Here is a 27,675-nt window from a genome sequence, read left to right as displayed (position 1 = left end):
ATATTTCTTGAATTAGCTAATTAATTAAAAAAATTTAGGAAGATTTAGTTTGCTGTTTAGATATCAGTGGTACATTCCGATTTTTAGGACACAATTGACCAAGTATTATTAATGGAAATAAACTTACGGCCATTAAGAAACACAATCAAAATTACAATAATAACTTCAACTTTTTAATGTTTCTCTGAATTTTTTGAACTTTAGATCAATTTTTGAGAACCACATAATTCTATTTTTGAAAACGAAAAAAAATATTTGAATTACAGCAAATCTCTCATGTTCATATCTGTTCCTTTTATTCTGTTACACTTACATAAAATAAAACATAATGTTTTTAAATAAAAATATTAATAGCTGTATTTCTAGGAAGTGAGTTTAGGAAAAAAGCATTTACTTTTTCCTATGAAGTATTTGCTTCATACGACATACAATTTTTCCTTACTTTCTAACTTTTATACTGATAACATGTATCAATTTTACAACCAGAGAAAAATTAAATGTAAGTTAAAAAATGAATGAGGAACTTCTCACATATAATTATATGGAAATGCATTTGTATTATTAATATTCAACACAATTGCAAAGGTTGTAGCACAGTGTGAACCTATATTTTAAAAGTGCCTCTCTGTGGGTCTGTGTGGACATTTGCACATGCGTTTCTGGAGAGATACACACCCAGTTATTTTTGAGTCTTGAGAAGTGAGATTATGGTTGGACTGATAAAGGGGAAGGGTTGAATTTACACTGTATTGTTTTTCTTTCCTTCTCCTTTTTTAATGGTGATAACTTCATTTCTTAATACATAAAAATTTTAAAAAGTAAAACTCATCCTTTCTTGCCTTTAAGAACATCCTTCCAGCAATTCTCTCCTTTTGCCATCATGAGTTTATCGTCCCACTGAATCATTCCCTTCAGCTACTTTTTTTCCAATATTAGAAACAAACAAAATAAATGAACAAACAAAAAATCACTCCCTTGACTCCACTGCCTCTTCTACCCCACTTCTTCATTCCCTTCATATCAAAAGCTGTTGCAAGGTGTTTTTATTTTTATTTTTTTTCCCCAGTCACAGGCTCCAGTTCTGCCTTGAACCCCCTGCAGTCATGCTCTTTCCTTCCTCCTCGCTACTTCCTTAGAACTGTCGTTTTCAAGATCAGCAATGACCTCCAAGTTGCTGTATCTTATGGACAATTCTCCGACCATCTTACTTGTTCTTTCAGGAACATTTAGCACCATCAATCCCTTCTCCTCCTTGAATTATTCCCTTCTCTTGGTGCCCCAGACTCCATATTCTTCTGGTTTTCCTCCCATACCTCGGGCCTCTTTTTCTCTGTCTCTTTTGCTGGTTCTCCTCATTTCCCCAATCTCTTATCTTGGCTCACTCCTTGGACTCTTCCCTAGCTACGTGGAATCTCTTGCTGATCTCATCCAGTCTCATGGTTTAAATATCAACTATGTACTCATGACTCCCAAAGTTATATCTCCAGTCGTCCTAGGATAGCCTTTCTCTCATGATGTTCATCTAATCCTTTTACAAATCTCAACAATCCCTTCAAAATATATTAAGAGTCTGACCATTTTGTACCTCCAACTGTAGCATCTTGATCGAAGTCACCATCATCGTTCCTGCCAACATTCTAGTAGCCTCCTGATTGGATCCTTCCACTTATAGTCTACTATCCACTCAACAGACATGTAAGTCAGATCATATCAGTCTTCTGCATGTAGCCTTCAGTGGCTGCCCATTCCACTGAGAATAAAAATCAAAAGTCCTTATACGGCTCTTCACAATTTGCTTCATCTCCTCCACCTTTTTGACCTCCTCTTTCCCTTTTCTCCTCCTGGTTGTTCTGCTCAAGTTTCACTATCTATTGCTGTTCCTTGAATGCAACAGGCTCTTTACTATCTCGGGACTTTTGCATTTCCCAGATATAAGCATCATTCATTCCCTCCCCTCTTCCAAATCTTTGCTCACATGCCACTTTCTTAGCAAGAGCTTCCTTGATCAACATGTTTAATATTAAACCATCTTCTTCACCTAACTCCTATATTCACTGTTCTCTCCTGATTCATATTTCTCCAGCACTTACACCTGACATCATATATCATTATTTTATTTTGTTGGTAATCTATTTATCTTCATCATAATATAAGTTCCAGGAGGTAAGGGAATTTTTTTGTTTATTAATGTATTCCAGTATCTAGAACTGATGCTTATGATATAGCTGGTGCTCATTAAATGCTTGTTTAATTTATTAATAAATAAATAAGTGAATGAATTAACAATCATGACTGAGAGAGCCAGAATTACGTATTGAAAGCTGGGGTCCAGAGCCAGTCACCTGGAGCCAGGAAGGGAAAAACAAGAGCAGTAGTTCAAAAGGAAGCTAGGGCAGTTGGGTTAATGCCCATCATAAACATTAATGGGCCAGCTGTGATGCAGTGTCGGGTGCAATAATTTCTTTAAAGAGCCAGGGGGAGCGAGGTTTTTATACTGCTTTATGAATTATAAGAAAGGTCATAAATTTCAATTATAAAAAGACTTTAACTCCTTTGTCAGTGATGAAAATTGCAATAAAGAACTTCATATTTAGCAAAGCCACATATACTTTATTCTCCACATCCCATCAGGGTGGTTTTTAGAGCTTCAGTGCTTTTTCCTGCATGTCCCCTGCTGTCTCTATCCTCACTGGCCTGTCTTGTCCTCTGCTATCCTCAGTCACTGCGAGAGCTCTTTCAATGGTTCTTCTCATACATGTTTCTTCCATGATCTCTTACTTTTCCCATGTTGCAGTATCAAATCAACCACTCCTCATCACAAGCATGAACATTTTTCCTTGGCTGATTTTAATTCTCCTTTTTCCAGCATGTGCCTTCTATTACAGCACTGCTATCCTCTCATGAATTCTTAGACACTTCTCACCTCTAAATTTTCAGGCAGTATAAATTACACAATGGGGACAACTTACTCCCTCTATTCCACATAGAATTGGTAATAAATTTTGAAAATTTCATTTTCCACGTGGAAATGTCCTAAAGAACAATAGTTGGATAGGAAAAAAAAAAACACACAAAGTTATCCTGTAATCACTGAACCAATTTGTGCCGCTAAAAAGGTAGATGAAACCAAGACGGCACACCAGACAATTATATTCCAAGGGAGGAAGCAAAGATGGAAGGAAGGAAGGCAAGCTTCTAAGTTTTCATGACCTTTTATAAATTACAAAATAATATTCCCAGGTTAAGCTCTTCATTATAGCTGATTAAATGATATTCATATAATCAGTATGGATATTTTATTTGGAATAAATTAAATTTTTTTCTTTATTTTGGTTTAGAAACTTGCAGAGGGCAGGAGGAAGTAGGAATAAGAAGCAATTAAAATAGCATTAAGTTTATAAATGCTAAGTATAATGAGATTCCTATTTGATTTCCCCTAGCACAAAACATGTAAGAAACAATTTCATCCATGAAACAAGATTTTGCGAAATCATAATCAACCTTTATCTACTCCTATTCATTCCATGAAGTAGACAAAATACTTTTCACAAAGCACATATCACTGAGACACAGCAATGCTCCTGTAAGGAATATTGTTCAATACGTCATAGCTCGACTGAGAGAACAGATGTAAATGATTGCATATAATATCATGTTTTATGGTTTAAAAGTGATTTCTCAAAAATATAATAAATCTATTGAGAAAGAAAGTTTAAAAATCATATCTATCATTCACTTGTGCCAAGACAATTTCCTATACTGAACAGAAAAAATTCCATGATACAATAGCAACTATTCAAAGTTAAAAATATGTATAATGTATAATGTTTAATAGCCAGTTAAGCCTATAAGTTTAGATATATTTTCAAGTGTGATAAGAATGTATTGATATTTTTTAAAAAAGATAAGATATAGAAAGATAAAAAAATAAATAATAATAAAGCAGCTGATAGCTGCACTAAAATTTTGTTACTTTGTAGCCCTGCCCTCTGAGATTTCTGGATCTGAAAAATATAAATGCAAACTTTCAATAGCACAAAGTAAAACCAATAGCTCCTATAGTTCATCATATATTTATACATGTTTAAATAAAGATTATACCAAACTAGTTTAGTAAAATTGCTATGGAATACATCTATAAAAGTTAGGTACTTTGGGTTCAGTCCAGGAGTGTGAGAGGAGAAAACGATGTATAATACCAACTTCAAGGTCATGTAATGTGTCATGATGGAACTGCAGTTTAAATATTATAGTTGCCATATTTATGGAATCACTGGTTGGAAATCAATTTATTCCCTTTTAGATATCTGTGTAGTTCTTACCTGGAATTTGTGGCTTTAAAAAAATTCTCAAACCTGACCAAACCGAACTCAGTATGCTTACCTATAAAATATGTAGGGAAGACTATGGAAGGGAAGGGATGGTGGGAGAGTGGGGTCATCTCACTAGATGTTTTCTGAGATCTTCTCCCACTTTCAATAGCACAAAGTAAAACCAATAGCTCCTATATTTCATCATATATTTATACATGTTTAAATTCTTTGGAATTCTTTGGAAAATTCTTTGGAAAAGACAACAAATATAAACAGGAATGCACAAATTCAAGCATTAAAATAATAATAATAATGCACTTTACTGGAGACAAAAAGAGAAAAGGCAAAGCAGTAAACATGAGCCAGATAACTGATGTTATGTCAATTATAGGGAAGACAGTTTGATGAAGATGGGTTATATTGGTTGACCAGTGGCTGAGCATATTAGAATGGCCCAAGCAATGAGCAAGGAAGCCACAACATCCACGAGTTCCTAGTCATTGGAGCTTGACCCTAGGGACCAGCCAGTTGTGATGGTTAATTTTATGTGTTAACCTTACTGGGCCTCAAGGTGTCCAGATATTTGGTCAAACATTATTCTGACTGTGTCTGTGAGGGTGTTTCTTGATGAGATCAACATTTGTATTGATAGAATGAGTGAGGCAGACTGCCCTCCCAATGTGGGTGGGCCTCATCCAATAAGTTGAAAGCTTGATTAAAACAAAAAGATTGAGTAAGCGGGAACTTCTCCTGCCTGACAGCTGGAGCTAGGACATTGTTTCTTTCTGGCTCTTCCTGGGTCGCGAGCTGGTCAGCATTCAGATTGGAACTTACACCATCGGCTCTCCTGGGTCTCCAGTTTGCCCACTGCAGATATTGGCACTTGTCAGCCTCCATATCATGAATTATGGGGGTTCTTCAAAATATCTTCAATATATCTGACTACTCATGACAAGCAGAGTATTTGCTTGTCAAACCTGTCATTTAGCAGTCAATTTTAGTATTGGTGTTAACCAATCATTACCAAATATGAGTTGCACAAAATGATTTAAAATCCTATCTGGCATCATAAGTTTAGAGTCTATAGTAGCTACATTGCTTTCAATCACAAAATCTAAAAAGGCGAAGGAATGTCTTCTACAGCATTCTTGAGAGAGAATTACCTAGCTTCAATAGCTCCATGAATGGAGCCTTTTTAACTCACATGTTAACCCCTACATTGTGGGGTATTTTTATTTTGTAGAAAGTTCTATGTTAGTTGGCTAGCAAACTGAGTCACTGCACCAAGAAAATAACACCAGATGACTTCTTAGAAATAAGTGAAAGAAAGACAACCCTTAAGTGTAATAAGAGTCAAGCTAAAGAAAATTAGGAAAAAAATTCTCATTAAGCATAATATAAATAACTTAAAAATTTGCAAACAATACAGCATGAATTCTATTCATAGTCTAGGAGCTTATGGGTCAATAGAGAATGTTTAGAAGAAATTTGTGACATGGATATAGGAATTTAAAAAGTCACTGTCAACCCAAATGGATTTTTTTCTCCCAAAGAATCTTGATCCACTTACAACAGGAGAATAAGGTTACTTAATTTTTTATGTTCTGGTTTAATGTGCTGCACCCTGACTTAGTGATAGCCATAAAACATGTACCATAAATAAAGAAATTCAAAGGAAGAATTCAATCCTCAGGGAGTGAAAGACAGGTCACATAGGACATGGATTTACAAAGCCTAATCCAGCTTGACCAACAGAAGATAACACATTCTAGGATGTCAGGCATTAATGGAAACAAATTAGTCACTAAGAACCTCAGCATTTAAAGAAATTGAAGCCTGGAAATTCCACTAACTAAAAGACTTTTTCATTTCAGGAGAGCAAGGTGCTCTATTTAAGACTGATATGGGTTTCACCATCCACTTGGCATTTGTGCTCTGTTTGATGGATAGGGAAATGATATGTAGCAAAATTCAAAATTCCCAAGGGAATCATATAAAAGGAATAAATGCAAAGAAAAAAATAGGTGCATGTGTGTACTAAATATATTTTAGAGAAAAATACTAAGAATTTGTCATTTAAACGGAGTATTATAAACTAGGTAAAATAGAAAACTAAATATTTATTCAATTGACAATTTGTGTTGTTTTTTTAGACTATTTCTTTAGCATTTGTTGTTATGATATTGCTGATTGTGCTAGTGTTTTAACTGGAACAGACTCTGCTGTTTTTCTATAGTGACTCCAATGAGAAAACGTGAAGAAAATGGGGACAATTACAAGCTCACCTAAGAAATTACATCTAACACATGTGAGCAGATATCAGCAGTGATATTGGGGGGAGAAATGGGGGAATAAGGAAACATGAAAGTAGGATGTTAATAATGATTTAATATGGGTACATGTATATGTGTGAGTTGTATATTTGAAACTCTTTCCATAATAAAAAAAGTTAAAAAGTTAGCATTAGTTTGAATTCCAACACCACAAGAAAAAGTAAGCCACAAGTTATTGATTTTCCAGATATTTATTGGGTACCTAGAAGGTGCTAGACACTACACTATGTATAGGGGACACAGAGATGAATAAAACACAATTTCAGTGCACCAACAGTGTCTCCTGACAGATAAGTAGATGAACAGTTAGGACTAACACTAAAAGAGCCTGAAAGAAGGATGCCATGTGAGAAGAGAATCTCCTATCTAGAAACTACGGTAAAGAGCTTGAGCAAAGGAAAGAGAGAGGACAAACCATGTGGGGAAAGTGAAGTGTGTAGCTGAATTAGGTATGAGGGGGTGGGGACTAGGGCCAGGTAAGGGGAGAAATGAGAGCAGGGGCCAGATTATGAACAGCCCTATATTTCATGTTTTAGAAGTGAACACAGATATATTAAAAATGTATAGTGACATAAGGAGAAATTAATTCTGGAATAATTATTTATAAATATCAGGCATAGATTTGGAGATCAATACATTATAGTCCAGAGATAGTAATGAGGCCTTGAACTAAATTGGCAGTAGTAAGAAGAGAGAGAAAAGAATATATTTGGGGTAGAATCTATAGAAGGCTTCTATATCTATAATCGTATGCTTAATAAGATACGATTAGTTAAGAATTGAGAAGATTCCAGAATAATTTCACAGCAATGCCATTCTTTTGAATGTGGAATATAAGAATAACAAGTTGAGAGTATTGATGTATATCAGTTAGGGATTTAAAACTGCCATCAAGAGAACCAACTCTGGTTTATTTAAGCCAAAGAGACAGTGAGAGAGAGAGACAGAGAAAAAGAGAAACAGAGACGAAGGTAGGGAGAAAGGAATGATACGAGGTGTTTCACAGAACAGGAGAAAAAATAACCATTTCACATTTCCAAATAAAAACTACAGCAGTTCTTAAGTTTGTATCAAGAAGATTCTATTGAAAGAATCACAATTGGTTCATTCAACTTAATATGCAAAAATCAGGAGACTAGAGTCTTAATGACTGGCTGGGAAATGATGCCACAAATACCTTGGCAAGGAAAGGGCAATCTGATTCACAGTCCACCAAGAAAGAAAAATCACTGCTCCTATTAGATTGGTGGGAGAGATAGGGAGTGCTGATATACAAATTAAACCTACAAGACGAAATAAGTGAAGAGCAAGTTACGCTATACATAGAAAAGCCAATTCAGAGTGAGATCATGAGGAAGTCATGGTCTAGAGCAATTAGAGATACTGGGATGATGAAATTGCTGCTGGAAGTCAGGGAGAGGTGAGGGCCTTTGTATCCAACAAATATAAGTAGTTAGCATGAAGGAATAAATAGCTTAAGATGGAAAAAAACAGTAGATAAAAAACAGTTCTGGAGTTGTTTCTGGTAATGTAAGGAAGAAAAAGTACTTATTAAATGCCAAGTCTGTTAAGAGTAGATTAGATTGTTATAATAATACCATTACAAATTAAATTTAGCAGGTTCTAAAACATAAACACAGAATAAACAGCTCTTTATGTGGAATATAACTAGACCATTCACATCACTCCAAAACCCAGGCTTTCAAGGGAACTTACTGGTAAGATGAGATGGCACAGTACTCAAATTTTCAGTCTGCACACGTGTTTCAGATTTAATTACGAGTTTGCAGTTTTGCAACTGTCCTATTACCATCCTCCATCCAATTGTAAATTCTAAAGTGCTCTGGATGCACATATTGAAACAAATTCTTTAAAAAAGCCTTTAGCATTTGTAATTAATTTACAGCTATACATGCAGTTAATCAATTAGCTTATGTTATTAACAATGAGTACACGTTGTAAGAAATGTTATTTGTATAGGAAGTATTCTGATTAGTCCTTTAAATGAAAAGGTATTATTAAATTAGATCTGTTTAATCATGAGGAAGTGAAGGTAACACTACCCTTCTGGTTCTAGAAGTAGGTGTTCTCGATGTCAGAACAATTGATATGCCACAACCATATCAGTTGTGCCTGATGCTCCCCAGTCATGACCATCCAAAATGTCTCCAGATGCTGCTAAAGGTCCGCTGGGGAGCAAATTCACCACTTTCTCTAGAGTATTGGAAAACCAATACTCTAGAGAAAGTGAAGCAACACCTTTTGCACACTCTGCTCTAGGTAATCCTCCCACTTTCACATAAATTCATGGAAAGGCACCTGATGACTACACAAGTTCAATTCATGATCTTGACACCAAAGAATCAAGTTGTACAGTATTTTATCATCACCTCATTGTCTCGCACTAGAAATGCACTTTTGAAGCAATTTGTAAAATATGTATACTATAGAGTAAAACTGATACAGCCTCTACTCTTGGAGGCTAAACACTCATATAAGCACGGTTCCTTTTTCCGTGACTTGATTTAAGCATAGGTAAAGTACTTTATAATAGTAATTTTCATTTGTTATACTTTCTGTTTTTCCTTTTATAGAATAAAATTATACATGCATTACAAGTACTTTTTTTCATTATATTTGGCCAAAGGTCTGATCTTTGTATTCTGGTACACAGAATAATAATTAATGAACAAACATTTATTGAGCAACTATTATGCATATAGTATAGGGATATTTTAGAGCATTGGTGATATAAAGATGAATAAGGTACATTCTCTGCATTTTGGGAACTGAAACATACAGTATGAAGGACATTCAAGATATAATATAACTATAAAACATAAAGTATTTGTAAGTAGGGAGTGTATATTGAGAAGTGCTTAACAGCAACTGAAAAAATGGAATTTTTTGAAGAAGGAGAAAATATTTGGGATGGGATCAGGAGGAGGTATAGGATCTCAACAAGTGGAAGAAGATAAGGAAGAGACCTCTAAGCTGAAAAAGAAACTTGAAGTTGACAAGTGCTTTGTGATACCTGGAAAATGGCTAGTTGGTGGGAGCTGTGAGAGACAACAGTGGGAGAAGTGAAACAGAATATGAGCTTAGGAAGCTATTTATGGCACCTGATAATAGCTTTGATTGGGAAAAGGTCAGTCACTGAAAATTCTTCTGTAGGGGAGTGTTAAAATCCAATGAATCACTCTACATGGATGGCCTCGGCTTCAGAACTCAACAATGGATTTGTAAGAAACATGCCTGGAGCAAGGAGAACAATTGAGAGGTTACTACAACACCCAGGAAGACAGTAACAGGGGTCCAGAAAAGAGAGAAGAGACCATGGAGGCCTTATGAAGATGGAACTGATAAGATTTGATGGCTGACCCTCTCTATTAGCGGGTAGGTGGAAACACAAGTACTTGAGATTGAAAATAGGAAGAAAAATCCAGTCCCTGGAGGAAGAAAGTAAGTTCATTTTTGGAAACAACGAATTTGAACTATCAGTTCAAAAATTATTGTCTGCAGGGCAATTAACGTTCAGCAGGTAAAAATTCTAATCTGGAGTTAAGAGAGATATTTCCCTTGAAATAAAGACCTGATGATCATCTCTAGAACTTAAATTCTGGAAAGAGACGGGGTTATCCGGGGAGACACTATAGAAGAAGACAATAAAAGCAAAGAGGAGAACTATGAAGAATGATGCCGTATAAAGTTTGGCTGGAGGAAGAGAAGTCAGGCTCAGAACCTGGGACATAAGCATTCACGTGAGACAGAGAAGCACAGGAGAAAAGTGGGACATGACAGTAGAGATGAGGAGTCTCAAAAAAAAGGTAGACTCTTGTGGGCTCAAAAAAAAAAAACTGGATTTACAATTAGAAGATCATGGGTGACTAGTGGGAAAGGGGTTTCTATGGACATTGAACCATTTTATAAAAGCTCTTTCACCTTTCTTCCTCATTGTTCCTGCATCTGTACTCTGTTATCTTCTAGAGTTTAGAAGAAAGGAAAAAGACTCTCAACTCCTGAATTTACCTCTCCATTCAGTCACATCCCTTACTGCCTCTAGAATCACGCTCCATCTAGTATTTTCTCCCTCTCTAACAGCTTCAACACATTTCCCCCACTGCTTATTTCTATTTTGTGTTCATATTTGTACAGGGTGATCCTCTCTTCACCGTTTGAACTCTGAGCTATAAAACTACTTCTTTTCTTGTTTTATTTGACAAACATTCTGTAAGGTCTTCTACTCGATATCTGTTTGCTTCCAGTCCTTGGTCTCAAAACTATAACCTTTTTGTAACCTACAATTACTTTGCTGAGACTAGACTCTGAATTCTCAGTGATGTCCACTCAATTGCCAAATCCTTTCTTCCATCTTTATTTACCCAATTATTTCTAAAACATTTGGCAATACCACATGTATATTTCTTGAAAATTTTGCCTCCACAATTTTAATGATATTGTGCCAAGATTTTTCACTAATGTAAAGATGTTAGTTGGTATTTTGTGAAAAACAAGCTGTGTGGGCAAATGGGTTTGGGAAAATTCCCTGCTTAAAAAACAAAAAGGAATAAAAAGAGAAAGACAAAATCATGTCATTTACAACAACATGGATAGACCTTGAGAGTATGATGTTAAGCAAAATAAGCCAGATAGAGAAAGACAAACACTGCATAATTTCACTCATGTGGAAGATAAAAATACACGGACAAAGAGAACAAACTGTGGCTACTAGAGGGGAAGGAGATGGGGGGCTGGGTGAAAGGGATAAAGGGGCACATATGTATGGTGATGGACAACAATTAGACTACTGGGGGTGAGCACGATGAAGTGTATTCAGAAACTGATAAATAATAATGTACACCCGAAATTACACAATGTTATAAACCACTATGATATCAATAATTTACTTTAAAAAAAAGTAATAGATTTCTTCACAGCAGCACTCTAAAAGCCTTCAATTGGCTAATTCGACATTGAGAATTTCCACGAGGAAGACCATTTGGTCACAGAACCCTCCTTTTTTAATGTAACCAATGAAACTCTCCATTCATTTATTTTAATAAACCATGTGCTACAAGATTTACCTTCTCCTTGGATTGGAAATATTCCTCTCTTCCAAGCTTTGAAAAAGAAAAGGAGATTAACATATCCTGAGCATCTATAAACAGTGGTAAAAGTAACAAGAAATTGGAATTATTATTCCCATTGTAGATGGGAAAATTGAGGCACAGATAGGTTAAGTACATAGTTTGATCAAGCTCACACAAGGAGAGAACGGCAATACTATGATTTGAGTCAAGGTCCTTCACATTCCAAAGTAGAGGAACATTACTTTCATCACCCCAGATTACCTCTGGGTCTTAGGCCTCTACTCTTTCTCTGTGCTCTCTCCCAGAAAGAACTGGCATCAACTACAACCTTTAAGCAGATGATTTCAAAATACATGTTATTTTTCCAGAAATGATTATTCTTGCATACTTAAATACTGCATAGCTCCCTCTATCTCTGTTTTTGTCAATTATTTATGTCCATTTTTGAGTCAATATTGTCTATTCTCATTGGTCTAAAATGACTGTATCTTTTCAATTCATCACTATCCTTTGTTCCGTATATAAATTTCGCTATTAACTAGCACTGATTTTTTTCTTAAAATGACTTATGTGTATTCCTTATAATCCATCCCCAAAGTCACTATTCTGATATAGGCTTTCGAATCCTTTGTGGTATAACTAGAAAGCCTCTGTGAACTCCAAACTTCTTACTCTCAGTTCCTACTTTTAATATCTTGCTATGAGGATGATCATCCTATCAACGTATTGAGTTTAACTGACTCTAGTAGGGTTTTCATTCTCATTCTTCACGTGTCTGAGTTAAAAGATTGGGTTTTTTTATCCCACATTGTGAATCCTTCAAAACATAATTGGCCTAAAAACACACTTATTTTGCAACTTTTGTATCAATTGGAATTCAGAGTAGTGGTTTGTCTGAGTTTTGATGCTCCTGTTAAAATAGAGCCTATAGAGCAAGTGGGGAGTTCCTTCTCCTCTTGCTGCTACTAAAAGGAGTGTTGAAGTTTCTGTTTTCTTTAGAAATGCAAATAAAAGTATAAAAACATTACCTCCTTCTGATACAAACCTAAGATGGCTCTGGGGCTAAACGGAAATGAGTACCTTGACCTTAGTAACTTGAGAGCTAAGGGAAGCCAGGAGATTCACATCTATTTGAAGAGACTGAATTCTGGTCCTGGACAAGGGAAGTATAATCCTATTACATTTACACAGTTTGCAGTAGACTTTGAAATTCATATTAATCTTCCTGAAGGGAAGATACTTCTGTAACTGAGAGCCATGCAGTCAGAAGAGAAAATTATTGCTCCTAGTTTAGTAAATGACTGCATTCCTCAAATGAGAAAAACATTACTGCCTACCCATCCCCTCCCTCAATATCCATTTCATCAAAGAAATATATACTGGGGGTACAGGTGGGGTGGAAGTGGACTAAAGAGTTACTTTGTGTTTTGCTTCATAGCTTTTTATCTAAGAAATGGAGAAACTGGCAAAAGACACCATCTCTGAATCCACTCTTGGTTTCCATTGTCTTACTAAAGCACTGTGCCTTAGGTCACTCACTTCCTTTAATATTTATTGCCAATTTTTTAAAATGTACATATTCTATCTGCAGCAACCATGAAAGTCATAAACCTAATCCTACCCTAAAACATACAAAGGAAATGAAAATACTTCCCAGAATCATTATTCACTTACATTAAAATGCAATCTTTGCTATAAACCCTGCACTTCACTCTCTAAAATAGTGCCTACAGTATTATGAAACCCATTCTTTTGGAAAAATCTGAGGATATTTTAATTTAGAGAGTTGCCCTACACTGTCAATTAATTTCTACATTCGAACTTGATCTTCCTTTTATTTTCACACTTAAAAAAACTTATATTTAGAAGAGATCATTTTAAAGTTCCTTAAAAAATAGTTATTACCAATCATTTTGGAACCAGGTGCTAATTAGTAAGATAAATTAATAAAGAACATCATGTCCTCCCATTGTTAGTCTGGTGTTGCAGTAAGAACTGAAGTTAGAAATCCCTCCAAGAATGATCTTTAATATAAAGAATACTGGAGTCTGATTATTTTTTCCTATGAGATTAGCACGGTTATTAAAAATGATATCACAAAAGTTATTGAAAATAGTATTGCTCATTGCCTAGACTGGAAACTCTAGTACATTGATTTGGGATCTCAAGTGGTATCATGCCCTCCCTTCTTGAAACTGAGAGGAAAGCTATTGCCACATGTCTTTTCCCATTTAAGAAACAGGTACATCTGTGGAAGGAGTTCCAGAGGTAGCTACTGGAAATGCCCACAGTTCACAGCTAATGTGGCTATTTTTGTTGAAGTCTTGAAGTAAACAGAAGTTACTCTAGTTTCCTTCCCTGCAAACCTTTTCCCTCCCCCTCCCACACTAAAAATAAACCAAAAATAGGAAACACTGTGACTGTATCTGTCTTTGACTATTGCTCAGTCACAGTTAAACCCCCTATCTTTGTTTTCCTCTCTGAATCTACTGAAATGACTTCTTGTGATCTCTGTAGATGAATATGAAAGAGAATAAACTTGTGCAACTTATAAGGTTAAATTACTATGCTTCCTCCATCTAGAGAAGTCCAATCATCCAGAGAAATTCGCTTCTTCTTTTAAAATGCAAGGATACTTGTCATCAGAAAGAAGAGCATGACTAACTGATGGGCCATTTTAACATTTTATTGACAGGCCATATCATTTCTTTATTTCAAAATGTGTGTTTTTGCTGTATTTTTGTGTGTTTTCCAGACAAAAGTTGGCTGATGATCTGACAGTGGTTTAGCATCTTTATCTCTAACTTTCTCCCCATGAAGCAACATAACTAGAGAAGAACAATTTTCAGTCAGAAAATTAGAGTATTCAGATCTTTAATATGAATAGTTTCCTCTTAATTCAGCTTATTTAATATATTTACTTACCTCTGTTATATATAGATATACAACTTATATTTATATAGTTTATACAATCTTAGAAAATTATATAAATCAATTTTTAAAGACTCAATCACATATTAGAAGCCCTAGAAAATTAAATTATGAAATAGTGTATGAAATAAAGCATACTTCACTAAAATAGCAGACACATACATACACGTATTTCGTGAGAATCGTCCCTTTTGAATACCAGGTACTATTAGTTTACTATTAAGGGCTTTAGACTACTTTTTTCCTTAACTTCTTCCTACCTATTTCTAACCCCTTTCTTTTTTACAAATAAAGGTAATCCAGAACTTATTTTGAAAGTGGATTATTTTGTCCCATTTTTTTCTGGAAAAGCACCTTTATTTTAAACAAATTTCTTGAATGCAAAGAAAACACATAGATTCCACCAAAACTATTGTGTAAGAAGAGGATGCCTCTTATAGTGGCAAAAACCAATTAAGAGAGAACAAAAAGATTTGACAGGGATTAGAGATCTGCCTCCTTTGGTCCACATAAACATTGTTCAGTGAAAACAAACCAAAAAAGAACACAGGTACTTCATGGAAGTCAAGGATATCTTAGACAAGACAACTTTGATCTCCAGTTAGATGTCAAGTTTCTCTTCTATCATAGAGTATAGTTACTCACAAGCTTATGAATGAGAAGAAAGTACTGTCCAAAAGAAAAATACTGGCAAGTCCATCAGCCTAGTTTTAAAGTAGCCACTGTGAATAGCAAAATAAGAGTCATACCATATCAGTCCATAGACAAATTCACTCTCCTTTGAGGAATGCCAGCATCTTCACTTTTCTTTTTTTAGTACTAGAGTTTCACCCTATTAAGGGCAGTTTCCTCAAAGTATATTAGAATATTTAAGTTTCTTATACTCTCATTTGGCACAACAGCTAAGCTACCATCCTTTTTTTATTCAGATTAAGCACAAGAAGCTGGCCAGAGAGAATAGCTCTGTCCCATAAGTGTGGGATAACCAGGACAAAAAAAACAAAATGCCCACTTCCATGGAGATGGTACAGATATTTAGCTATAGCTATGATTCTATCTGCCTTTCTGTTTTCTTTTCTTTTACTTCTTTTTTGATTAGAAGAATATTACACAAATGTATTCTTACTATAAATCGATTTACCAGGTCAGCAATATAAACACAATAAGGTAAAACAAGGGGTACTTCTGTTTTGGGCAGTATAATGGCTTAGAAATCATAAAAGACCTTTCTAATGAAAAACAAAAAAAAATTAGATAAAATATATATGTTATAAATGGATTTCTGGGCTTGCCCAAAAGAAAGGAACCCCAAAGCACAAAACAAAGTGAAAGCTTGGGATGCAAGGTAAGCAAGAAAGACAATTTTCATCCTGAGGATTTCTATCAAATCTTGGAGACTGAACTTTCCACCTTCCTGGTTCCAAGTCCCGCTATGGAGAATCTCATAAAAGGCCCCATACCAGAAGTGATGGCCACAAAAACTGACCCTCATTGTAAAGGTGACCTAGAAAGAAACATGCCAAGCAAAATGTCTTGGCAAGGCCACTTGCCTGTCTGAAACTTAACACTGGAAGGAGAGGGGGAAAAAAAATCTCTTGTGAGGCCTAAACTGGCCTTTCCATGAGTTTATGATCTGAATTCATGGTCCCTCTGTGATTCAAAAAATCCTCAAAGAGAAAATTAAATTTAAAGCGTTTCCAGATTGATGGGGCTCCCAGGGGACTGAAAAGTGCTACAGCTGCCCGGCCAGCAGGCTGAAGCCGGTGGAGGAAGGGAACCAAATGAGGATCTCATCAGTCCCTGTTCACACTCTCCTTCCATCCTCTTGACTTCACTCTACCCCTCATCTCCACCTCCTCTGCCTGATGTCCAAACTCCACAACTGCTATGGCTCTATGTCCCCAGAGAATAAGCCTCCAGCCTCTCACAAAAACAGGAAGAGGTAGAAACCTGACTGTGCAAAAGATGAGGAACTGAGCAAGGAGAGTGCTCACTGCTCCTTAATCAGAATCAGACTTTCAAAAGCCCCTGTTTTTTCTTCTACCCCCAACACACACACACACACACACACACACACACACACACACACACACAATCTTGCATACTTTCCTCTCCAGAATGTGGTGATTTTCTGGAGTCGCCCAGGCCAAATCACTTTGTTTCTCTTCAGCCTCCTCACCTTCACCCCTGCCAAGACTCAGGTATAATTCTGTTCTGCAAAGTAAAGATGGGAGTAGAATGTCTTTGCTCCACTATCTTAAAATTGGAGACCCATCCTACTACTTTAAAACCAAAATTTCCCAGCACTAAACACTAGGAATCCTCTAATGTGGATATCTAGCTCGGGGCAAATTCAAGGAGGTCACTTGCTTAGTCTGAATGACTATCAAGCCTCCAGCTAGAATTCATTTAAATTAAAATCCAAAGTAGAATTCTTCTAAATCAGATACAATAATTTCTCATTTATGTAATAATTCTACATAATTTAGGAGTAATGTCTCAAAATAGTTTTGTAATAAAAACCAACCAGTATGATAATCCAGTACCACAGAGTGTCAAAGCCCAGGTCACCATATAAAGGTACACACTGCACAAAGGGGCCATTTTTAAAGGACTTCACTCATGTATATATTGCTGATCTAGATATTTTATAACAATTTTCCAGCAGAAAGTAGGCAAAGATCTTGTAGTAACAGGATAATATTATTACAATTTTCTGACATACAGAAGTAAATGTTTTAAGGAGTGGTCCTTTCTAGCAATTGACACAGAGTCACCGTATAGCCTCACAGTAGTCCTGAATCAAAGTACCTTGCCAATCAAATATTCATATGTAAATGTTCTGAAAGGGACATCATTTGCAGAGCGTAACTGTTATGGACTGAACTGTGTCTCCCCAAAATTCATTTGTGGAAGCCCTAACCCCAAGTATAACTGTATTTGGAGATAATAAAGACCACCAGAAGCAGATTGCTTTCAGCTGGCAATGCCAGCAATACCCCTTCACTCTCCTACCTCAGGGGTATATCAACTCTCCAGTCCTATGTTATAGTTTAGTTTGCAGGGATCTTGATCATCTTTCCCTTCAACAAGATATCACATTGGTCCATGATGACATTATGCTGACTGGACCTAGTGAGCAAGAAATAGCAACTACTCTAGACTTATTGGTGAGGGTGGGAAATAATATGAAAAAAATCAGGAGCCTTCTACCTCACTGAAATTTCTAGGGGTCCAGTGGTATGGGGCACATCAAGACATCCCTTCTAAGGTGAAGGATAAGTTGTTTCATCCGGCCCCTCCTACAGCCAAAATATAGGCACAACACCTAGCGTGCCTCTTTGGATTTTGGAGACAACATATTCCTCATCTGGCTGTGTTACTCCAGTCCATTTACCTAGTGAACTGAAAAGCTGCCAGTTTTGAGTGGGACCCAGGATAAGAAAAGGTTCTGTAATACGTCCAGGCTGCTGTGCACACTGTTCTGCCACTTGGGCTGTCGGATCCAGCAGATCCTGTGGAGCTTCAAGTATCAGTGGCAGATAGGGATGCTGTTTTCAGCTTTTGGCAAAATAGTATAGGTGAAGTGCAGTGCACGTTCTTAGGATTTTGGAGCAAAGCCCTGCCATCTCTGTGGATAATTAGGCTCCTTTTGAGAAACAGTTTTTGTCTGCTACTGGGTCTCAGTAGAGACTGAATGCTTAATCATGGGCCACCAAGTTGCCAAGCAACCTGAGCTGCCCATGATGAGCTGGGTGTTATCTGACTCACCAAGTCATAAAGTAGGGCACGCACAGCAGCACTCCATCATTAAATGGAAGTGGTACATATGTGATTGGGCTCAACCAGGCCCTGAAGGCACAAGTAAATTACATGAAGAAGTGGTCCAAATGCTCATGGTCCCAACTCCTGCTACACTATATTCTTTCTCTCATCCTACACCTATGGATAATTCCCTATCCTCACTGACAGAGGAAGAGATGACTCGGTTCTGGTTTACAGGTGGTTCTGAATGACATGTAGGCACAATCCCAAAATGGGCAGCTGCATCACTACAGAGCCTTTCTGGGACATCCTTAAAAGACAGGGGTAAAGGAAAGTCTTCCCAGTGGATAAAACTTCAAGCAGTGCACCTGGTTGTTGGCTTCTCTTGGAAGGAGAAATGGCCAGATGTGCAATTATATACAGATTCTTGGGCTGTGGCCAATGGTTTTGCTGGATTCTCAGAGACTTGGAAGGAATGTGATTGGAAAATTTCTGACAAGGATGTTTTGGAAAGAAGTACGTGGATAGACTCCTCCAAATGGACAAAAAAAAATGTGAACATATTTGTGTTCCATGTGAATACTCACTAAAGGGTGACCCATAGAGGATGATTTTAATAATCAAGTGGATAGGATGATCTATTTTGTGGATACCAGTCAGCCTCTTTCCCCAGACACCCCTGTCATCACCCAATGGACTTATGAATAAATTAGCCACGGTGGCTGGAATGGGGGTTTATGCGTGGGCCCAGCAACGTGGCCTTCCACTCAATAAGGCTGACCTGGCTATGGCCACCACTAAGTGCTCAATCTTCCAGCAGCAAGAACGAAGACTGAGTCCCCAACACAGCACCATTCCCCAGAGTGATCTGTCAGCTACATGGTGGCAGGTTGATTATATTGGACCATTCCCATCATAGAAGGGACATTGTTTTGTTCTTACTGGAATAGACACTTATTCTGGATATGGACTTGCCTTCCCTGGAGGCAAGGCTTCTGCCAAAACTACCATCCATAAACTTATAGCATGCTTCATCCATAGACACGTTATTCCACATAGCATTGCTTCTGATCAAAGAACTCACTTCACAGCAAATGAAGTGTGACAATGGGCCCCTGCTCATGGAATTCACTGATCTTACAATGTTCCCCACCATCCTGAAGCAGGTAGCTTGATAGAATGGTAGAAAGGTCTTTTGAAGACTCAGTTACTGCACCAGCTGAGTGCCAATAGCTTGCATGGGGGAAAAGTTTCCCAAAAGACTGTATATGCTCTGAGTCAGCATCAAATACATTGTGCTGTTTCTTCCATAGCTAGAATTCATGGATCCAGGAATCAAGGGATGGGAATGGGAGTAGCACAATTCACTATTACCACTAGTGACCCACTAATAAAATCTTTTGCTTCCTGTCACCTGCGATCTTATGCTCTGGTGCCAATAGGTCTTAGTTCCGAAGGGAGGAATGCTTCCACTACGAGAAACAATGTTCATTGAACAGGAAGTTAACACTGCTGCCAGGCCATGCTGCCTCATGCTTTTGAATCAACAGACAAAGAAGGGATTTACTGTGCTGGCTGGGATGATTGATCCTGACTGATACAATAACCTATACAACAAGAAGAGAAACTTAACAGTAAATATGTCTTTTAGAAGAATTATCAAACCACTGCAATGTAGTTGGTCCCATAATGTCTGATTTTGCTACATACGTCCCTTTAGTGACAAAGTGGTCATATTTTAAAAATAAAGCACTTTTTATCAATCCTCATATTACTGGCACTTGGATTATGAATGAAACAGAAAAGTGAGCAGTCTGATGAGTGTTCAGTGCTTTTCAGAGATTTCAATATGCCACACCTTGTAGACACTGGTGATAAAAGGCATTTCTACTTAGACCCAAAAGCCTATTCACAACATCTTCCAGAAATTTTAATAATTCTTTTCTATGTATATTATATAAAGAACACACAGCAAGTGTGTATATAACAATTACATTTAACTAATGATTATTAAAATTAACCAATTAAATTATTGAAATTAGTTATCCTTTTATTCATTCAACTAATATTGAATTAGCACTTAAAATGTGTGATATATACTATTGTCTAATCTTGGCATATCCTTCACTCCCTAGCTAATATCCAATGTACATTTGGAACATCAGCATTGGGGTATGCTGATGACTGAGCATAGATATTTGCTTACATTGCATTAATTCTTAGGTGCACTAGCTGGTTATGGTTGAAAGATGGTAAAATATCAACATTAATGCCAAACAAACTCAACCACTGCTAAATATAAATAATCCAATCCTATAATACCACAACTTATTCAAACATAAAACTAAGCAGCAGTTTATAAGAGAAACATAATTTTAAATCATATTTGACTACAAAAAATTTTAAAGTCCCCTTACCTCTTGTTTGTACCCCTTTTCCACAGGCTTCACTGGTGCCCATTATTCCTTGCCTGACGGACTCTGGCACCAAGAAACAAGGGCTCCATTTCTGCAGCTTCCACCTGTGATTACAAGGAATAGCAGACTAGAAATTTCACCATGACAAACATACAAAAGAAATACTTGAAACAGACAAATTTGAAATCCAGAAGCATAAAGATAGTAATTCAATAAAAATGGATTTGAAACCAATGTCATAAAAGCACCAGGGATGACAATAGTCCACTCTGCCTCAGATTCATAGCTAATGCAGTAATTCCATTTTTTAAATGTGGACATTTTGCACAAAAACCTTAGTTCATATAGTGAAGAGCAATAAAAGCATTAGAAGGACAAATCAAATCTAGAAGGCGTACCTCTTTATGAACTTAAAATTGCTTAAAAAAAACAATAAAAGAGAAAATCTCTATGTTCCATTGGAGTATTAGAGAATCAAGATTCAAAGACCTGAAAGTTTGGGGTGCAAATCTTGACACTTGATCTTTTGCTTCAAGTATTTTATAAGATGTTTCCTAAGACTTTGGAGTAACTCAAACATCTCAGTAGGTTATAAAGTAAAAGGGAGGTGGGGGGCCACAGAGATCTATCTTACATGAAAGTTCATCTCAAGGAAGAGAAATTGATCTGCCTCTGATGAATTACCAATATTTCTATTCCTCAGATAAAGTAATCTCTAAGGAAGCCTTCTGGCTTTCCACTGTTTTCCTTTCTCAGGTCAACAAGACTCTCTTTTTATGATCCACAGGACAGACTGTGACTTCTGTCCTTTAACCTGTCTTTTCAGAATGTTCCACATAACCCATACCCTAATTGTAACCAAGACTCTGTTCATTCACTTAATATATTTTTATTCTTTTTCGTATAAGCCAATACCTCTGATAAGAGACGCTACTTCAAAGAATGGAACAGAAATATGAAGCAAAAACATCACTGACTGGTTTTGCAAGATGAAAAGTTCTAGAGACTTGTTGCAGAACAATGTACATAAAATTAACACTACTATACCGTACACTTAAAAATGGTTAAGATAATAAATTTTGCGTTATGTGTCTTTTACCACAAGAAAAATAAAAGAAGTCTTAGTAACAGAAAAAAAATGTATACCAGAATTCCTTTGATCAGGAGAAGTCACTTTAGGGAACCCTCTTAGTTATGTCAACAGACCTTGATATAGTGGGTGGAGGTCACTTCACATAGCCGGCCATGAATATCAGCACGCACTACCTCCTCACCCCTCTTCTAAACTAAATGAGTCTCAAGTTCTTGGACAATTGGAGGTAAGTGAGGCAGAGGTGGTCTTAACGGAGAGATACAGACCATCTTGCAGAATCAAGTAAAGTATATTACAATGTAAAGTTAAAAAATATGTATATATCATTGACTTCATTCAAGTGGCCTCCATATTGGGAATAACTGAAGAATTGGGGAGAAATCAGGGAATAGTAAAACAGAAAAACACACCATGTTTAAAGAAATCACCTATTAATTTTAAATAGTTGTAACTTTACTTTGTATATGCACAGACTCACTCAGTATAATTCAAAACACAGAAACTGAAATGATAAGGAGTTTTCAATTAGGATTTGTCATTCATTCAGATCCCTTAAGCTTACATAGCCTTTCTAGACCAGAATGAGACCAAGGAATTCAACCTAGTGTAGTGTGCTTCATAGACTGAAATAGGAAGGAATTTTCAGGACTCTCTTGTTAAACTCTCAGTTTTCAGATGATAAACCTGGGCTCAGGAGGTTAAGTGTCATGCCCAAAATTGCCCAAGTCAGGGCAGACCAGCTGTCAATCTCAAATCCCTGGATGTTCAGCCACAGACTCTTGGCTATATCCCATTGCCAATTCTACGCAGGGATATACCGCCCATACAGTCTTCCCTTTTGTTGGGAAATCCTCAAATTCACAGAAAAATTTCTATAGACATTTTGATTCTGTTTTAATTTGGTAAACATGTGAACATGTCACTTTAATGGAGTAAAAAAGAAGAATCGGAAGATAAGATAAAGGTCTATATTAACCTGCCTCCCTAACATACCAACGAGGGAGAAAGCAAAACCTAAATTGGAAGGACATTGCTCAAAATTCAAGGATATTTTACTAAAGCACAGAGAAGCATGCTGATAACTTGGACACATATTAAACCACACATCAGGAGAAATGATACAATGATCCAATCCATATGCAGCGGAACTGATTTCTGGGGAAAATGGAAGGAGGTCAATAATAGAAACTAGTTCAAACATGAGTGGCTAAATTGAAGTCCAGCAAGAAAGTAAAAAGAGTGGACAATAGAGAGGAAGAGGCCACTAGCAGCTTCTAGGATTTTCTCTGATTATAATAGCCTTGGGTTCAGAAAAATGTCTAATAATATTTGATTTGGCTAATTTTTTCAATTGAGTGTTTTCCCTGAGAGCTCTTTTGCTGGACACAGAACTTTCAATATTTATACATGGCACAAAAGGATGAATATTGACAGTGTTTCCACAATGTCCCTGTAGTTAATGAGACAAAATTAGCAGTCTGGGCACGTCCCCAGTGTTTATTTACAGCTTCCCCAAACTGGTCATCAGATAGAAACAATAGGAGTAAGCGGATGATAAAATCAATAGTAATTTAGATTTCTTCGTTGATACCCTAAACTTTAATGTGAGTCATCTTCTAAAAAAAACAAAGGAAAGAAAAGAAAAGGAACTTGTATTTTCCCCAATAAATCAGCCCTTGAATTTCACAGCTTTAAGATATAGTTTCTCAAATAATCAGGAGAGACACAAAGCATTTTTGCTAAAGGCATTTTTAAGTGTGCTGATAACTATTTGATTTTCAAGACCATGGACTTTATTCACAAATCAGTAAAACCCAATAGTGAATTTAATCCAGACGTACTTTAAAGCAATATTTTAATCCAATGTTAAAAGAGTGGAAGTTTATGACCAAACACACAAACCTCAGGTATTGTTTTTGTAAATAATAATCACCAACTTGCCAAGAGGGAACAACTAGGTAACATATAGTTTAGAAGTTACTCGTTTTAGTTTTTTTAAAAAAATATTTTTTTCACAGGTTAAACTTCTTTTTCTAATTAGATGTTTTTTAAAATGTGCATATGATAAAAATTCAGAACCAAAAACATTTTTGAGTTAAAACAAGCAACCATTAAAGAAGTACAAATTTGATTTTTAGTTCTTGGTAAAAAGCTTTAGGATGAAGACAATAGAATTAGATAAGTTATCTGTGTGTATATGCATGAGTGTTTCAGGCAAAGACCTCATCCTGAACCTCTTTGGAGCCTGACCCTGAAAACTGATTGCCTGGATGGCAGAATTCCAGCAGCTCATTTACAATAAAAACATGTGTGTTTCTTTTTTCCTGTTAATTAGACTTTCACATTCTTTCTCAAAATAGATTCCAGATAAGAGGGGAAAGCATTGAGGTACTCGAAGGTAAACAACATTACCTCATCTTATTCCTCACTAAGCAATCATATTTTATATGAAAGAAAATAGGTCAGATTTTATACTAAAGTCTAATGATTAACTCTGAAGGTAATTACCGATATATGGGGCACAATGAGACATCTTCACATTCTCGCTCTTCAAATAAGGTATCTGGGCACTCCTGGCCTCCGTTGGCTGCTTCTTGAATGATAATCCTGTATCGAGACTGTTTTATTGTGGCATTTCCTGAAGAAAAGGAGAAATAAAATTATAGTGCCCTTTTAGGTGGAGAAAAATCCAGGGTTAGGAAGCAATTGAAAAAAAAAAGAGGTGAGGTAAGAGCATGTGAAAGGACTAGCTGGGAAACGAGAATAAGAAGCAGAGACCCAGGTTTTATACTTAACAGTAGACTCAATCTTACTTCTATGAGATAGACATGTAATACTTAATAACCGTGATTTCAAATCTACTTATTCTAACAGGTAAAGATTGTTTCCCATCGTCTTAATGTATTTTAAATGAATCATAATCTATATTACCTGTGGCATAAGAGTTACATTGCATAATCTGAGAGGGCCCAGAAACCCTCTTTAATCTCAAAATAACAGCTCAAGGAGCTAGGGTTTTACTACTGGCAATCCACTCCTTCGGGCAAGGAACTTCCTTCTGTTGGCTACTTTTTACAACGCAAACACTCTTCTTAAAATTGATACATTACTAATGTATTTATTTATGGGTATTGGCTTACTAGATTTCTTATTTCTCATTACCTGAGACAATATGCATGTAATTGAAATTTAGGGAAGAGGCACTAAAATTGTGATGGAACAAAATATTGTCTACTTCATAGTTTTGCTGAGAAGCAGAAGTATTAACAGGCACCTCAATAAAAAGACAGCTGATGTTTGCTTTAATGTGTTGGAGCCTTCATTTCATAATCTTTAGATGCCTTCTGAATCAACAACAGCAACAAAAATCAATTATAGTTATAGTGGTTATCAACTACTTCAATTACTATATGCAAGTTATTGAACTAGATAAGAAGATACGAATTCTTGAGCTTACATTTAAACAGAAACAAAAAGGAGCAGATAGATACACAACTAGTTACAAGCCATTGTAGGGAGAGAAGTGACAGACAGGGGTGCAGTGTTAGGAGAATATAGAAGAAAGAGCGATAATTTGTGTCCCTGGAAACCAGACAGATCACGGAGGAAGCAGATTGTATTATGGGACTTGAAGTCTGAACAGGAAAAAGAAAAATAACTGAAGTCATTTCTAGGCAAGAAAAAATTTTTTCTTTTCTTTTCTTTTCTTTTTTTTTTTTTTGGCTGAGGAAGATTAGCCCTGAGTTAACATCTGTGCCAATCTTCCTCCGCTTTATATGTGGATTGCTGCTACAGCATAGCTGATGTGTGGTGTAGATCTGTGCCCGGGATCCAGACCCACAAACCCAGGCCACTGAAGTGGAGCATGTGGAATTTAACCACTATGCCACGGGGCTGGCCCCAAGAAAACTGTTTGAGTAAAGACACTGAAATATAAGGAATGGAATGGAATAAGGCACATGGAATTTATAGAGAAAGACATGCAACTGCATTCAGAAGGAAGATGTGTGTGTATGGCTTGTGTGTGTGCACATATGGAGGGTTATAAAGAATGGAGAGCAGGGGAGTGTAGGAGAAAATGGAGTTAACTGGTAGGTTTGAGACAGATAATGTATCTAACTATGTTAAGAAGAACATTTCTAGAAAGCCACTAAACTAAGTGGAGTAAAATAAAAGAAAAAAAAAAGGAGGTTTCATTAAAATTATTTATTCACATGGTTTTAAAAAAATCATTAGCACAAAAAGGCTCATAGTGAGAAGCAATTGACCCACAAGCCATTCCCTGCCCTCCTCCTCCCAGAATATTTGGAACCGTTTCTGCATTTAGTTCTTCTGTGGTTATCTCCAAATCTATAAATAATATGCTTATGCCATTACTTCTTGATTTATTAACTTTAGACTTTTTAGAATTATATCACTATTTTTATGCCTCTACTGGTTATTTAAAAGCTTTAAACAAGCCATATTTTTTTCAGTCCCACTCCTTACTCCTGTCCTCCATCAGACCAGCCGCCACAATTCTAAAGTGTCTTCCTGGGTAGATGAGCTTCCCCTTCTATTGCCACCCACATTCCTGCTAAGTTAGGTCATGCTTTCCTGTGCTGTGTCACAGTTTCTCGGCTCTTCAGTCTTTGTCCATTACATCTTTCATAAATGACTTTTGGCGCTCTCATCCATCAATGGTCCTCTCCTTTTGTTTTGGATGAGGAGTTAGGGCTTTTAAAATTCATTTTTATTATTTTAATGAGATTATGAGTAAAAGGGGAGACCAAGACATTTACACATTTCATGATCTTGAATTATAAATTAAGGAGATGTATGGGATATTATCTATATCATATTACATATTATATATATTTTCTACATCTATTCTATTACGGAGATGTATGGGATATTATCTATATCATATTACATATTATATATATTTTCTACATCTATTCTATTACAGATCTCCTTTTTTTTTCTTTTCCATTTTTAATCTGCTCCATATCCAGGGAAGTGATCATATTAGAAGTGTATCAGTGACCCCCTTCTCCATTCGCTTCTGGTTAGGTTTGGCCAGTGGGCAGATGGGGCACACAATGGAAGGAAATAAAGATGGCAAGAGGAGAGAGAGATAGATTGGGGTATTTATTTCACCGGATTTTATCCTCTGGATCATCTCAAGATGGTTTCCTACCCCTACCCAAATCCCCGGTTCCTGTGAAGGGGACACTTCTACAGCTACCTTCTCTGAGTTCTAACTACTCCAACCCCTACCAACTTTCAGGCTCCCAACGTGGGTAGTCCAGGTACTGAACCATCTCCTGTTAATTTAAGTTACCCTGCCCATTCCTTTGTAAATACTCCCTTCGTTAAATTTTACCCAGTTGCCCCATTTGAGTGGGCCACTTGTTTCTTGCCAGGACATGCTAATAAATCAAGGAAGACAATCTACTATTTGAGAGAAAGGAATGCTATAATTGGCCCCTCTCTAAAAGTAGTTAAAGCCCTCTGAGGAGTATGAAACACAAGGTAAAAAAGAAAAAAAAAAACTATAATTAAAACAGTTCTACATAATAATACAAAAGCAATCTCAATTTCAGTGGGGACATCTTTATAAATAATAACTCCTTTAGGAAAAAGTCTCTTCTCCCACTCTCAATTAATTCCAATTACACTCTACTTACTCTGAAAATCATTTTTTACCTTTAGGATATGTATGTGAATGGGTGTGTGTGTGTGTGTGCACGT

General features: G+C 36.5%; 1 protein-coding gene across 12 annotated transcripts in view; it reads right to left on the bottom strand.

Moving 5' to 3' along the window:
- The window catches only part of THSD7B (thrombospondin type 1 domain containing 7B), a 1,030,427-nt gene that overhangs the window by 303,244 nt on the left and 699,508 nt on the right, over nucleotides 1-27,675 (bottom strand). For all 12 annotated transcript variants that reach the window (XM_070240788.1, XM_070240790.1, XM_070240792.1 and 9 more), the window contains 2 exons: nucleotides 24,451-24,580; nucleotides 20,850-20,953 (listed from right to left, as the gene is read on the bottom strand). In XM_070240788.1, coding sequence (XP_070096889.1) covers nucleotides 20,850-20,953; nucleotides 24,451-24,580 — 234 coding nt within the window. The remainder of the gene's footprint in view (nucleotides 1-20,849; nucleotides 20,954-24,450; nucleotides 24,581-27,675) is intronic.

This window comes from Equus caballus, chromosome 18, assembly GCF_041296265.1.
Source record: "Equus caballus isolate H_3958 breed thoroughbred chromosome 18, TB-T2T, whole genome shotgun sequence".
NCBI lineage: Eukaryota > Metazoa > Chordata > Mammalia > Perissodactyla > Equidae > Equus > Equus caballus.
Note: the sequence above shows the minus strand (reverse complement) of the source record. Positions and strands in the feature narration are given on the sequence as shown.